General features: G+C 37.4%; 1 protein-coding gene across 1 annotated transcript in view; it reads right to left on the reverse strand.

Moving 5' to 3' along the window:
• The window catches only part of NHLRC2 (NHL repeat containing 2), a 33,765-nt gene that overhangs the window by 9,368 nt on the left and 10,415 nt on the right, over positions 1–13,982 (reverse strand). The window contains exons 5-9 of the mRNA XM_048311401.1: positions 13,016–13,145; positions 2,931–3,030; positions 2,269–2,500; positions 1,694–1,816; positions 402–611 (exon numbers count right to left, since the gene is read on the reverse strand). Of these exons, the coding sequence (XP_048167358.1) occupies positions 402–611; positions 1,694–1,816; positions 2,269–2,500; positions 2,931–3,030; positions 13,016–13,145 (795 nt within the window). The remainder of the gene's footprint in view (positions 1–401; positions 612–1,693; positions 1,817–2,268; positions 2,501–2,930; positions 3,031–13,015; positions 13,146–13,982) is intronic.

Here is a 13,982-nt window from a genome sequence, read left to right on the forward strand (position 1 = left end):
ATATCTTGCTGTAAATCACTACCTCCCAAAATCATCTCTTACAGCTTAATTACAGGGCTTGGTAATTGATTTCACTTCCCTTTTTTACAAAGTGTTCATGAAATGCTTTTCATACCGAAAAACTGGGCTGTACCTCTTAATGACTCACATTTCTGTATTAACCTTTTCTAGAGGGTTGTCACTTTCTGTTTTCATGCAAAAGTTGTCTTTCTGAAGACTGAGGCTTTCAACAACTGTGCTAACAGGCAATGTTTACTTGCCTGATCATCACAAAACATCCTGTGAATACAGCTACTGTATCCAAAGTCAGCTGTATAATTTTTATAACAATTGCTGAAGTCTGTAATAGTAATTTATATCAAAAGACACCACTATCAGCCTGTTTAACAAGTATTACTTGCCATGGAAAGAATTTTTGTTTCCAGATCCAGCACTTTAATCTGATGATTATTTGTGTCTGCAACATACATCAGGCGGCCGTTTTCTTCAACACACAAACCTCCTGGTTCATTGAAAGCTGACTGTGTAAAGCTGGAACCAACAACATTGCCTGCTTCTCCTGTGCCTGCCAGGGTAGCACAGTTCTTCATCTTGGGATCCACAACCTTAATCTAAGACAAACAAAGACAATAAAAGCTGCTCTGAGAAAACCAAGCAGGATTTAGATGTTCTGTATTATCTCATATCCCACATTTCCAGTAGTCAGCACTGCTTTTTGAGTACCTCAGATACCAGGTGTGCATCCTAGAGGCTGTGTTATCACTCTTTACCAAGGAACACGCCCCGTCTTCCCCCATCCGGACCCCCTCATGGACTTCACTTCTTCCTTTGGTCTTCACTCAGGGCTCCCTCCCATAACTTTGAAAGTACCTACCCCTCTGCTATAAAAGTATGCTGGATGACTTGTTTTTCTAATGTTTGCTGGCTTTCTAGAAACATTGCAAAACAGTGAGAGCATAACGAAATTGGCAGGCTAACTTGTAGATTATTTTTCTTCTACAAATAGATGGGCTTCTTTTCAAAGTAATAGCAAAATAGTTTATAATGTTTTATACAAGATCTGAAACAAAATATAATTTGCCTTAAAATGTAAATTAGCATTTAGTGTAATATACCTTACTCTTCAAACCAGATTACTTCTCTTTTAGTGCATGTAGTCAGTGTACAGTTAAAAACCTTCTAGACATGAATGCTTATATAACATCACATAAGAACGATCACGCAAAACAATGTCTCTTATCCCAGAGTTCCATGGAGGCAACCCCCAATACTTCTCAAAACTTGGATGGCTTTTTTAAGGGAACAGCAAGTCCTCTTGCCCTCTCAGTTTTATCAAACCTACAGTATATTCCTGACTAAGCACTCCTAAGCTCTTTCATTGTAGTTCAGCATCTTTGGGAAGGTACATGGAAAGCCTTTAGTCTGAACTGTAACTTGGCACTTTGAATTCACCTTCCCCAAGAGACCATTGTATCAACACAGAAGAATGTGACAGCAAAACAATAGTAAAGAGAAAGATCCATAAGGGAAGGAAGAAAGGAAGGAAGGAAAGAAAAAGAACCCACAAAGGAACTCGTGTAATTCATTTCCTCGGCTTAACAGAATTAACCACAGTCTTTGTACATTACTAAAATAATTCTCTGTAGTAATAAAAATTTCCAACTCTGTATATAACAAGTTACTATACGCTTACCTTATGGTTATAGGAATCTGCCACATAGAGCAGCTTTCTTTTCTTGTCCCATGTTACTCCTAAGGGATGCTGCAGCTTTGCATTTATGCCTGCTCCATCCACATCACCAAAGGCAAACAGATTCTGAAAAATTATTTTATTTAATTAATACATTTGATTATTCAATGTGGTCATGAATTTAAATGACTGTAATTAAATGGAAATTCACTAACTTAAAAAAAGAATCAAGACAATTTCAAAACAAGGATACTGAAACTTGGAAGTGTGGATGCTAACCACACAAATGGAAACTCTCACAGCTAAGTTATAAATATGAATCCAGCTGATTTAATGACCACACAATGCTGAATCAAATTGGCTATCTTAAGAATAAGTGAAGTAATTTCTTATCTAAGGAGCAACAGCCTGCACTACCATCTGAGCGTCACAACTGCCACACATTTGCATTCCAAGCAGTGAAGTTAAGAAATTGATGGCCATGGAAACTGATTTACCCTCTCACCCCAAAAGTGGTTCCTCCAGGTCAGGCTTGAGAAATATTAGTAGGGCAGTGTGGGGAAGTTTGAAGTGATTACCAATGGGTCTCTCTCTCCTCCTACAAGGTGCTTCACTGCCCCGTCCTTGAGTGAGATGGTTCGCACGGTGCTGCTCTCGCTGTCGGCCACGAACAGGCAGTTCCAGGGCTCCTCAGGGGCCAGGGAGAGCCCCGAGGGCTGGGCAAACCCTGCCTTGTGCGGGTAAGCGTTGTTCCTGTTCTCCTCATTCCCACTCCCAGCAAAGCGAAGGCAGACTCCTTTCTTTAAGTCACTAAAGGCAAATAGCACCCGATTTCAACCATGAGTTTGAAATAGCTCAGACAAGATGAATAAACAGAAGCTACAGAACAGGCACTTGTGAGTTATAAAACCAACTGGAATGCAGCAATGAGGAATTGCTCAATGCCTTGTGCTAACTTTTATATCACTTCAGTACATTATTCATTACTAGTTACCTCAGTAAATGCAAGGAAAAGTAACACTCAATTATATGAGTGTATCTTACCAAGGCATAGCTGTATAGCTAAGGTAACATCTTTCATTTCATCTAACAGATGTGGGAAAAGGAGACAGACTTTTAAGCATACAAGCCTTTAAACTAAATTATTTTCAGTTTAATTTGATTACCTCTCTCTTTGGGCTCTGAAAGCTGTTTATCAAGACAAGCAGCAACTTCACATTTCTCTTAGTAAGTTGCTTACCTTCCCTTTGGTAGTTTTCCACCTTCCAACATCAGTGCCCATATCTGATGAATGCCTGCCATTGCTATCCATAACACATCATCTTCCTGTGTTCCTGAAACTTTTAGAAAGGGACACAAAAAATCAGATGAAAAAACCCCATTTTGCAAATGTTTTACAGAACAAAGAAATCATCAAACCAACTCTGCTGACCCCCCTTACTTCAGCTTATCTTCCCTATGGGGGAAAAAATAAAACACAACCAAAAAAACAGAGCAAAAGAAAGAGAGAGAGAGAGAGAGACAGAGTCTTTAATCTACCAAAACTTGCTATTTTTCTTCTTTTCTTCTTGGTATTTTATTCCCAGGGGTTTACAAATTGTGTGTTTAATATTCCTACCTGACAAAGGCAACGTTTCAAGTGGGATTTGCTCTTCGCAACATTCTGCTACTGTGTCTGTTTCGCCTGTTATTTTTGATTCATACCAGTCAACAAGTACATACCTATCTTTGCTAAGCATGGTTTTGGGGTATGCAATCTTGATTTTTTTTTTTTTTTTACTACACTAGTGACAAAATTTGATACTACAAAAAACTACTGGGTGTTGTTTACAGGTTTTGAAAGAAATAACCATGGCAGTACCATTGTACATTATACACAGAGGACATCATGTTTGAAGTTAAGGGTCACTGATGCTCGCTCTGCAGAGCATCAACTGCAGTTTATTTAAACAGTAAATGTGACGTGGACATTTCCTAATTTCCCCCTGAAGTGACCACCCAGTTTCCAAGTTGTTCTCCCTATGCACATGTAAACGTGGTGTCACAAACGCAAGATGCAGACCTGTGGAACAGTGACTTTCTGATCAAGAAGTGTTCAAGTATGTGTCAAGCATCTATTTTTTTCAACTTGAAGTATAAAACTACTATTCAGCAATCTAAGTCTATAAATAACTACACAAAGTTTGCCCAGATAATACTTCACAAAGAAAACTATACAAGGGAAAATTGAAGAACATAAATGTGCTCTATAGCTTTAAACGTAATCACATTACAGCAGTAAAAAATGCATGAAGGAAGATTGTGAAAGACAATGAAAAGAACTCCCAACAACCCAAAAGCAAAATAAATTTACTTATTTTAGTCTTTCCTGAAAATCTTCAGGAACACAAAGCTGACATTCAAAAACTGCTTTAAAATGGGGACAGTATTATCTTTTTAACACCATCCCATATAGTTATAAACAACATTAACAAATTTTTTCTAAATAAATGTAGAAGGTATTGGAACAACCATCAGCCACTCAACAGAAAAATACCTTCAAATTGCTCACAGAAACTTTTTATTCACATGAACTTAAAAAGCATTGTGCATCTCAGAGCTGTTCCTGAAAACAATCTCATGGATAATTCCCCTCCCTCCGCCAAAAATATTCTGGAGTTTCAAAATAAAAGCAATGTTATGTGAAATGCTTGCAAACATTTTAAATCTGGCAAGTTCGTCCAAAAAATGAAATTACCACCATTCCCCAACAGAGATTCTGCTATTCTTCTTCTAATCCTAAATCTTTTCTACACTATGCACCACAAGAGGGGAAAAAAGGCATCCTTCTCTCTCCAGAATTAACTTCTTTATACTGTAAGCTCTCTTCAGAACAGTACTGGTATGATTTTAACAGAGCTTATCACCATCATTTTCTGTTTCTTGGATCAATATACAAGTTCCCAAGACTATCATCAAAGTAATTCGGGTAACTCTTTTCTGCACCTCCGTGCGGCTCCATGTTTTTACATAAACTAGAGCACCAAAAATGAAAGTCAAACTTGCAAAGTACCTAAAAGCTTTTTCTTGATCAAAAAACGTTTGCAAAATAAGTTGCAAAGCACACATTTTATAAATTACCAGAAACGCTACCAAAGCTCCAACAATGCCAAAAACACTCCAGTATAAAAACCGAAAACAACACCTCCCCATCCCAAAGTCTCACTTTTTGATTAGAGCTCATTTCTAAGAGATTTAAATTGAGAAAATAGGTTATGAAATCATTTCTCTACTTCCTATATAGTAACTGCTCAGCCTCAGAATTTTCTATTTCCATTATGCATATCTTGCACTTTCAGATGTTACTATTCTAAGTATTCCAGAATGAAAACTGTTAAAATCACTGGTCTATTCAGAAAGTGAGCTTTTTTATCTTGCTATGCTTTGCAATTCATTCTGAGTGATCTCAGAAAGTTCTGTTAATTATTTAATATTCACTTTATCCACCAATTAAATGAAAGAGTCAGACTTGAACTGAGCACTGTTGAAAAATCTGTTCTGTTCATCTATCCAATTCTCTAACACCACATACTGAAAACACCCCTGTAACAGCTAGATGTTGAAAAATTGAAAAGGCTTCTTACTCTAATTCTGCATACAGCAAGACTTATGAAATATGAGAAAAAAGTACCAATATTAAATTCAAATTTTAGTGACTATGGAAGATTGATAGAGAGAAGATCTCTTCTTCAACTAGAGAACAAGGCTGTAAAAATAAGTAAGAGCTCCATAACTGTCATAAATTTTAACACAAATATTTTCTACTGGATGGCCATTAGAACAAAGAGAATGGATGCAAGCATGGAAACAGCACACAGTCTTTGGGGAATTGTGGAAAATACGTCAGAGCTTTAATAAAAAAAAATTACCCAAACCCAGAAAATTAATGCTACACAGCTAAGGTATTCTATCACACAATGGTCCTCACAATGGTTTAATGTTTTATGTTCTGAAAAAAGAGGCAGAAAAACTTTTTCTTTCATGACAGAACAGTTTAAGGACATCACTATTGCTATTCCCGTACATTTCTTGCAGGAGAAGGGGGCCAGGGAGAGCCAGAATGCTAAAATTATGGTAATGCCATTATTACAATAACTCCTTATCATGAATGGAAAGAATTTATTTCTAAAGAATTTATTATAAAACAACATAAGAGAACAAAGCAATTCTCTTACATTTATTCAATTAAGCACCACATTCCAACCCATCTTGAGCTGTTTTAAAAATGCAGTGTAGTTTCTCCTTATTAGGGTATGTGCTTTCTTATCTGTAGTGTGCCTGTATCCAAGCGAGGTATGGCTTGCAAATGGGATACACTTGTGTTATAAACATTCACTAATAGTGAACTACAGCTCTGAGTACACAAACATTCCCCAGTGTATGATGCCTCAGTTATTGTACAATGCTGGAGCTCCTGAATCTGCCTCTGCTAGACCTGTGTGTTAAAAATTCACAGTCCTGTCTGTTCACAGGCACATCTTCAAACAGTCACTAACACTGCTGACCATTACTGGTGAGTCAACCTGAATGCACAGAAATTACTTTGTTTGGCACCAATCAAGAGTAGTATCTGTTTGAAGGGATTCCATTCCCAGGACTATCCACACTTCCAGCTTTCCCTGTCTGGGACTGCATGCTTCCAGCCTGGGAATAAAAAGCCTGGGAATCAAAGTTATATTTTGTGGCTGGCATCACTGACATTTTCTAAATAGACTGAAGTCTGAAAATATTATTCCTGTCTACTAATTTTATCTTTGAAGAAACAAAAAGAACCTAGGAAGAAGTCTGTTGGTACACTCATCCTCTGGAAATTCACAAGGAGCAAAAGGGGCTACACAACACACCCTGCAGTCCACAGATAGGCACGAGCACAGTGAATGCATGTCTCACCTGCTCTTCAGTCAGTGAAGTTCAGAAAATTAAATGCAAATCTGACAGAAGAATAGAGGACCAGTGTTCTTCAGTGAGACACACAGAGCAAAGCTCCAAAGGAATACTTTAGCAGTGAAGTCTGGACTTTTTAAAGTACACATCATCCTTTTTGGATGACTAAAAATCAGTGTTCTTCTTTTCTTTCTGTGCTACCTGGCACTCTTTCACACAGTGTTGCATCATGCAAACAGCACAACCCTTTATGAAACAAAATGCTTCTGAAATTTTCCTCCTTAGTTAACATACCTTCCCTCTCATTAAGGGAAATCCTTGGACTTAGATACCAAGGGGTGTCTTACAGTGGGAGATAATAGAGAGCTAAAAATGATGACTGTAAGGAACTACTTTTTATTTCTTTCCCAAGTTTTCTAACTCAGGCCTTCTAACTGTAATAGCAGTAAATATTTCCAAAAAATCCCAAGCAGAAGAGATAGCATTTGCAAACATAAAAGAACTAATTTGGATTATTTAGTGTTGGGATACATCGCTATAACTACAGAAGGAGCTAAGTCTGGGTATGTGTTTTACTCATTCCTAATTAAGCACAGCAAACACACACACTTGAGGGTACTTCAGCACCACAGTCTCCCTTGACTTCCAACACCTGCATTCCATATTCAAAAGCACATTCAGCCTCAAATAGTTACAGTTAAAAAACGTGTCTCCTTCTGACCCCAGCATGCCTGACAAAGCCTCTCTAACACTTGTGTGTTTTCAGCAGTTTTGCATCTGAAATTAAGAATTGATACACCAACTAGTCTTTAGAAATCTGATGTTTAATTTAAGCTTCTTTATCATGAACATAGATTTAATTCACAGAATGAGACTATAGACTGTGGAACCATCACTATAGAGAATGAGAACCATCACTCCAGGTACAAACACGACACTTTTTTTACAGAAGGCAGTTTCAAGTCAAGGACTTCAAAAAGATTCTAAATTTGACAGCTGCTAGGATGTCAGCCCTGCTAATCCAAATGCTTCTTTTCTACTGCAGAAAGTAATCATTGTCATTATGCATTTCCTCAAGACATAGAGAAGTCCAACTTAGAAAAGCAGTCTGTCAAACTCAATTGAGTAAGATTACTGTTGAATATTCAGTCACTACACTCCCATTATATCCTTACATCAAGACTTCAGTCTTTGAATGTCACAGGCATGTTTATACTAAAATACTGACATAAGTCCCTCATTTCTTGACCTGTTTCTATAATGAACATGTGAAATACTAATAAGTTTTGTTACTACTACTATTCAGCAATACTTATAAACCCAAAGCAAGACGGGGTAATGTCCTGCTTCACTGCACTCCTGCCCTGTAACTACTTAATTTTCTATTTCTCAAAAGACTTTTTCACCTAAAGCAGTTCTTACACAGGAATAAAACCTTATTATATATCTTTCACTTTACTTCACCCCTCTCTTTAATGAAGTTACTTCTTCTTTGAAATTCCAAGAATCTAAAATAAAAAATAATTGCTATTTACAAGTAATTTAGGATCCAGCTCAACAAGGAAAGACAGACAATGTAGTTTTTTGTCAGTGATGTCTCTTAACATGATTTTCTGTGGAACTAAATTTGTATAAGGGCAAAGCCAAATGGGGTATCTTTAAGCTTGTACTTTGCATAGGAAACTGCTAAAGAGATGAGCAGGCCTTTTGCATTCCAAATAAATCCACATTGCTACATCATGCAGTCATGTCATATATGCATGTATCTTTGGAAGAAGTCAAGCTTTGATTTGTCCAGAAAAATGGTTCCAAATTAATGCCTGATGATAGCAAAAGCAGCTCTTTCATTTTCAGCTATAACCCAGGAAAATTCCTTTCACAGGACAGTGACGGCCAGAGCCTCAATGACAGAATGAGACCAGACTAGGAGGAAAAAGGGTGACACGTAGAAGAAAGCATCTCCTCAAGATACAGACAGTTCAGACATAAACACCTCATGTATAATCTGAGCTCAAGCAGGAAGTGCTCATTGCTTACTGGTTAAGTGATTTTTAAATTTTTTTTACATTAGGAAAGAATCACCATGAGTAATACAGGAAAAAAAAAAGTGTTTGCTGTGGAATGCAGTGGTACCAAATAACCCTCTAGCAGAAACACAGAGAAGGATGAAAAATATCTTACATACTTTTGCCTTTTAAGGGCTATAAAAATTGCACCAGTATGGTAACGTACTGTACTTTCATTTAAATCAGATCTACATAATACTTAAATTAGGTAAAAATTTCCAACAAGTTTACTGAAAGCATGGTCAATACTGTACTTGGGACTTTCTATAAATAGATTACAATCATGCAGTTTAAAACCAGATTTTGGAATGTGAAACACATGGTTATGTCACCAAGCACAGGTCATTGTCCTGCTCCTTCCAGCTAGAATGCAGCTATCAAGAACATTTCACGCTCAAATCAACTGTGCATTAAAGTATCACTTGCTTTCAACACCCACTAAATAAAAATAGAAGGGCACAACAGAGAAAGCTAAAAAAGCACACAGTAATTTTGTAACGTATTTTTAAGCCTCTGTCCCTTCCCTTCTATTTCCCACACAATCTACATCAATGCAAATTTCAGCACCAACCTCAGCAAAGCCAGAATTTAAGCCATGGAGTTCATTCAAGAATTTTCAGAACACAAGCTCAGTGGCCACAGCCAAAGAAATAAAAAAGATCACAAGGAAGAATACTCCGTCTGAATCCTACCATATGTTTTGTCTCCATTAGCTCCCCTGCCTCAAAGGAAGACATTTGTGCCAAATTTCATTTAAATGGTGTTTCACACTCACTTAATCTCTGTCTCAGACTTTGGCATCTGTATAGAACAGGGCAACAAAAGCCTACTTACGAAAATACTATGTGGATACTTAAAAGAATGCTACATACTATCAGTTCTGAATATTAGCTTATCCATGTCCTCAAACTTTTTCTCAGTATTTTCCATTTCTCAACCACCTATATATTAAGGTTTTAAACAAAAAATTAATTCTTTCAATTGATCAATATATACTCTAAACTCTATGTAGGAGTGAACTCAAGAAATGTCAATGATAGAGGAAAAAACTTTCTCTCAAGAGGCAATCTTTCCTCTTTGAGACTTTGAAAAAGGTCAGAATAAGCTTTTTAATAACCTGCTTAAACATTTAAACTTCCTTTTTCTCCCTTTCATGTTCTGACTAGCATGGCTTTGGACACTAAAACGAAACTTCCAGAAATAGCACTTGTTTAAAAATTATAAAATCCATATTTAAAAAAACAACTAAAAATCTATCTTCTGAAACTGCACAGAGTTTGTGCTACATAGATCTAAAGAAGATGGAAAAGTGTGGTGTTAGCTACCACATGACACACCAGTTAACACAAAACTCAAACTTTTAAAATTTGCAATAATGAACCTACGTTGTTGAAGTACATGTTACCTCCTGCAACTTGCAGAGAGAGATACAAGCATATGTAAAACAAGGACACTGCTGTGTGAATGCAAACAAAAGTAATTTTTGAAACTCTCATAAATTACCTCACCCATCCAAATGCCTAAAGACACTGGCACGTGAGTTTTAAAATTCTGACAACAGGGTATGAACTTGTAGGACAGCACTCTGAGAGGCACGAGTGCACTCTATGTTATACTGCACAGGAACAGAAGATCCCACTATGCTCAAGCAAGTTGCAGCTTAGCAACTTGCAACTCAACAATACAACCTTGGCAAACTCTGCTGCATTGCTGGCAAACTATTTTGATGTCTGGTAGCAAACTAAAAAGTCACTGCAGCTTATGACAGCAAAAAATACTTGTTAGACTTGCACTGCAGTCCTGGTTCCTCATGCTCTAGGACAGATTCCTGTTCACATTCCACTCAATATAACTGCTCATTTTTACAACTCTCTCTGGTTATTATAATTCTCTAAAGAATTTTAGAATTTACTGCTATTACAGTAATGTATATTTTCCCCCATTTTATCTATTAGGCTTATTACCCTCTCAAAAAAAAAAAAAAGAATTCAAATTGATTTAATCTCTGCTTAACTGACAGCTTATATTATATTTTGTAGCAATCTAAACAGGCAACTGACTAGTAGGTTCTAATTGAATATGAAAAAAATCGGCACCGGTCTGAACAAAGTGCATTCAGATCTGATTTCTATGCAAATGCTTATTAAAATTCAGCAGTCAATGCTGAGCAGTACAGATGACTAATCCTCTACAGGTGACTAACTCAGTAAATACTATGTTCATGTTGATAAAAATTATCATATCAATTAACATTTAACAAGCAGAGCTCTCAAAACTAAAAAAAATCATCATATTTAACTACTGACAGAAGCATAAAAAAGCATCATAAAAAATTAAAATTATAGGATACTTTGAATAGCTCTGTCAACCAGCTCAAGTTTCTGAAGTACTAATCAGTTATTAGTCTCCTCTTTGCTGATCTGTGAAACAGCTCTGCAATAACATCCCACAGGGATCAGCTTTCTGGTTCAAGATCTCTTGAAAACTACACCATCTAGCCACACAAGTCTCCCAGTTCACAAAAGGAAAAGCAGATTGTACAAAATTCAGTAAAAGTCATGCCTGCATTAGTAGCAGCCCACATCCAGTGAGGTTCTCTTCCAGGTGTTCCTCCTTGATCTTCCAAGTAGGATTCCATATGCTTACCACAGATTGTAAGGGTTGCTGACCAGACCTTTGAGAAAAGGCTTTTTTTTTTTTTTTTTTACAAGACATGTTAATAGAACTGTTAAATCTGAAAACATATCCCAGTTGCTTCCCCAAGTACTCAAGGCTGCTGGTGGTACTCTGTCTATACTGACAATGTCTTTGTACCAGAAGATTCTACACTGTCAGCATTTCTGAATCGGCCTCAATGACCTGTTGGACCAAGGCCAGAGGAGGCCACAAGGATGAGCCGAGAGCTGGAGCAGCAGCTCTGTTACGGAGACAGGCTGAGAGAGTTGGAGTTGTTCAGCCTGGAGAAGACTCTGGGGAGCCCTTAGAGCAGTACCTAAAGGGGTTAAAAAAGAACTGGAGAGGGATTTTTGATAAGGGTATGCAGTGGTAGGACAAGGGGGAATGGCTTCAAACTGACAGAGGGCAAATTTACATTAGAAATTAGGAAGAAATTCTTGACTGTGAGGATGGTGAGGAACTGGGACAGGTTGCCCAGAAAAGCTGCGGATGCCCCGTCCCTGGAATTGTTCAAGATCAGGCTGGATGAGGCTTTGAGCAACCTGGACTAGTGGAAGATGTCCCTGCCCATGGCAGGAAGGTTGGAAAAATGGTCTTTAAAGTCTCCTCCAACCCAAACCATTCTGTGATTCTATGTTCCCTTATACTTGAGCGTGTTTTCCTCCCTCATAACTGACACAAGATTTTAACAAATGCTTCCACATCAGTAAAATATTATAATTTACTAAACTTGCAAAGCACCTCTAATTTCAAGATATTAGAGGTAAATCATGCTACTTCCCCACCCTGTTCATCTGCAGATTAAAGAAATTCCAATATTGGAAGTAAATTTTTCATGTCTGAAATACCAACCTATGGGTTTTATGTCACATCAAAGCATTGTTCTGTCATGGTTAATAAATTGGCATGTGCAACCTCTAAATTACAATGAAACAGAGACATGAGAAAATTGTGTTTCAACTCACAGTCAGTAACAGCTGAAAACGTGGCAGTTTTGAGATGCCAGGCTCAGGTGTGTGTTCAAAGTGAACTGGGAAAGAAAGCTACTTAAGTCCTCAGAAGGTGATCCTTGTATCCTATTATGCAAAGATTTATTTCACCTCCTGACACTTGCAAGGTTTGTGCTGAGGTATTCCTCTCCTATCTGACTGACTCTATTGTGATCTTGAGGCTAAGGATTTTATGTCACCTAAACAGGAATAAACAAAGGTCCCCAAATAAAATTATTTTTATTTCCTAAACTCAAATATTTACAAGTGGTCAGACACATCTGTATAGTCAAAGAAAGGAACTTCCAGACAATGCTCACTTCCTGTAAAATCTACCTGTTGATCTACCAAAAAAAAAAAAAAATCTACCCCCAGATCTACTGATCCTGGCTTAAAGCACTGGCCTAAAAAAAGCAATCATGATTTCCTTCTGTGTTTGGATGCAGTAACTACAGAACTTTATGCAAAAGAATTTTTCTTCCATCAAGTAACATTTCGTGATCCAAAGCAGAACTGCAGTTACCATTTGCAATTGAAATTATTGTGTTTTGGACTCAGTTTTGTATTACATCTTTACCTTTTCTATCTCAGATTAATACCAAAACAGTAAAAAATTTAGCCAACAGTCACATGTGTAAATATGAGATGTTAAAGCTCAACTGATACAGTACTTGAATTTCCAAAGACCACATCCCACGGAGAGCTGATAGGCTGTTCTTCTCCTTTTGCTCCTCCTTCCTTATCAACACCTTGTACCCCAATGCCTGCTACAGTGGTCACCATCTGCGACTCCAGGTCAATCTGTGTGAAGGAAAATGACACATTAAATGAATGTATGAAATTCACTTGACTGAAGTTACAGATAATTTGAGCTAGGTGTCAAAACCAGAGAAATCCTAACAAATATCAGGCATTTGTTTATGTAAGAAAACAATTAATTTTACCACAGTGCTTGTTGATGGACAGGGAGTATGGGGGTGGGGAAGCAGCAGGCAGCATGAAAACAATGTACCTGGAACTCTATTCCACGTGCAACAAAAATTAACACTGCTCTGCCAGCATTTGCTCAATGGCTGTACAAGAAAGCATCACAAATTTCTGGATAAATACTTAGATAAACTGATGTGGATGTTTTATTTTAAAGTTATATACGAATATGACATAAAAACTCCGATACTGTAACAGTATTTCCCATCGCCACATAAAATAATCTGTACAAAGGCACCTCAGATGGATTAAGGGTGCACCTCCTCTGATCACAAATGGGATATTGGTGAGGACCAGAGTCCGAGATCTTCTGAGATGCACGGAGTACTTTAGATAACAAAGCAATATTATATTCCATCACCAAACTTAACTTCTGATTATCCTACATTTGACCTAACCTAATGTAAGATCCAATTCCTACATGCTAAAACATTGCAAGTTCTTAATCAGAGAGAACACACATGCAGCCAGTTCTGATATCAGGGCAGTTACCTGTGTTTTAGAAACCCAAACAGCCAACGGAAGTTTGGATATTCACTGCACCACAGCAATACAATAACTTTAGATAAGAATCTGATACTACTGGAAGTGAAACAAAACCAGTTTTTGCTTCCAGGACTAAGAATAGATGTTTCTCAAAACAGGAAAGTA

This window comes from Corvus hawaiiensis, chromosome 8, assembly GCF_020740725.1.
Source record: "Corvus hawaiiensis isolate bCorHaw1 chromosome 8, bCorHaw1.pri.cur, whole genome shotgun sequence".
Lineage (NCBI taxonomy): Eukaryota > Metazoa > Chordata > Aves > Passeriformes > Corvidae > Corvus > Corvus hawaiiensis.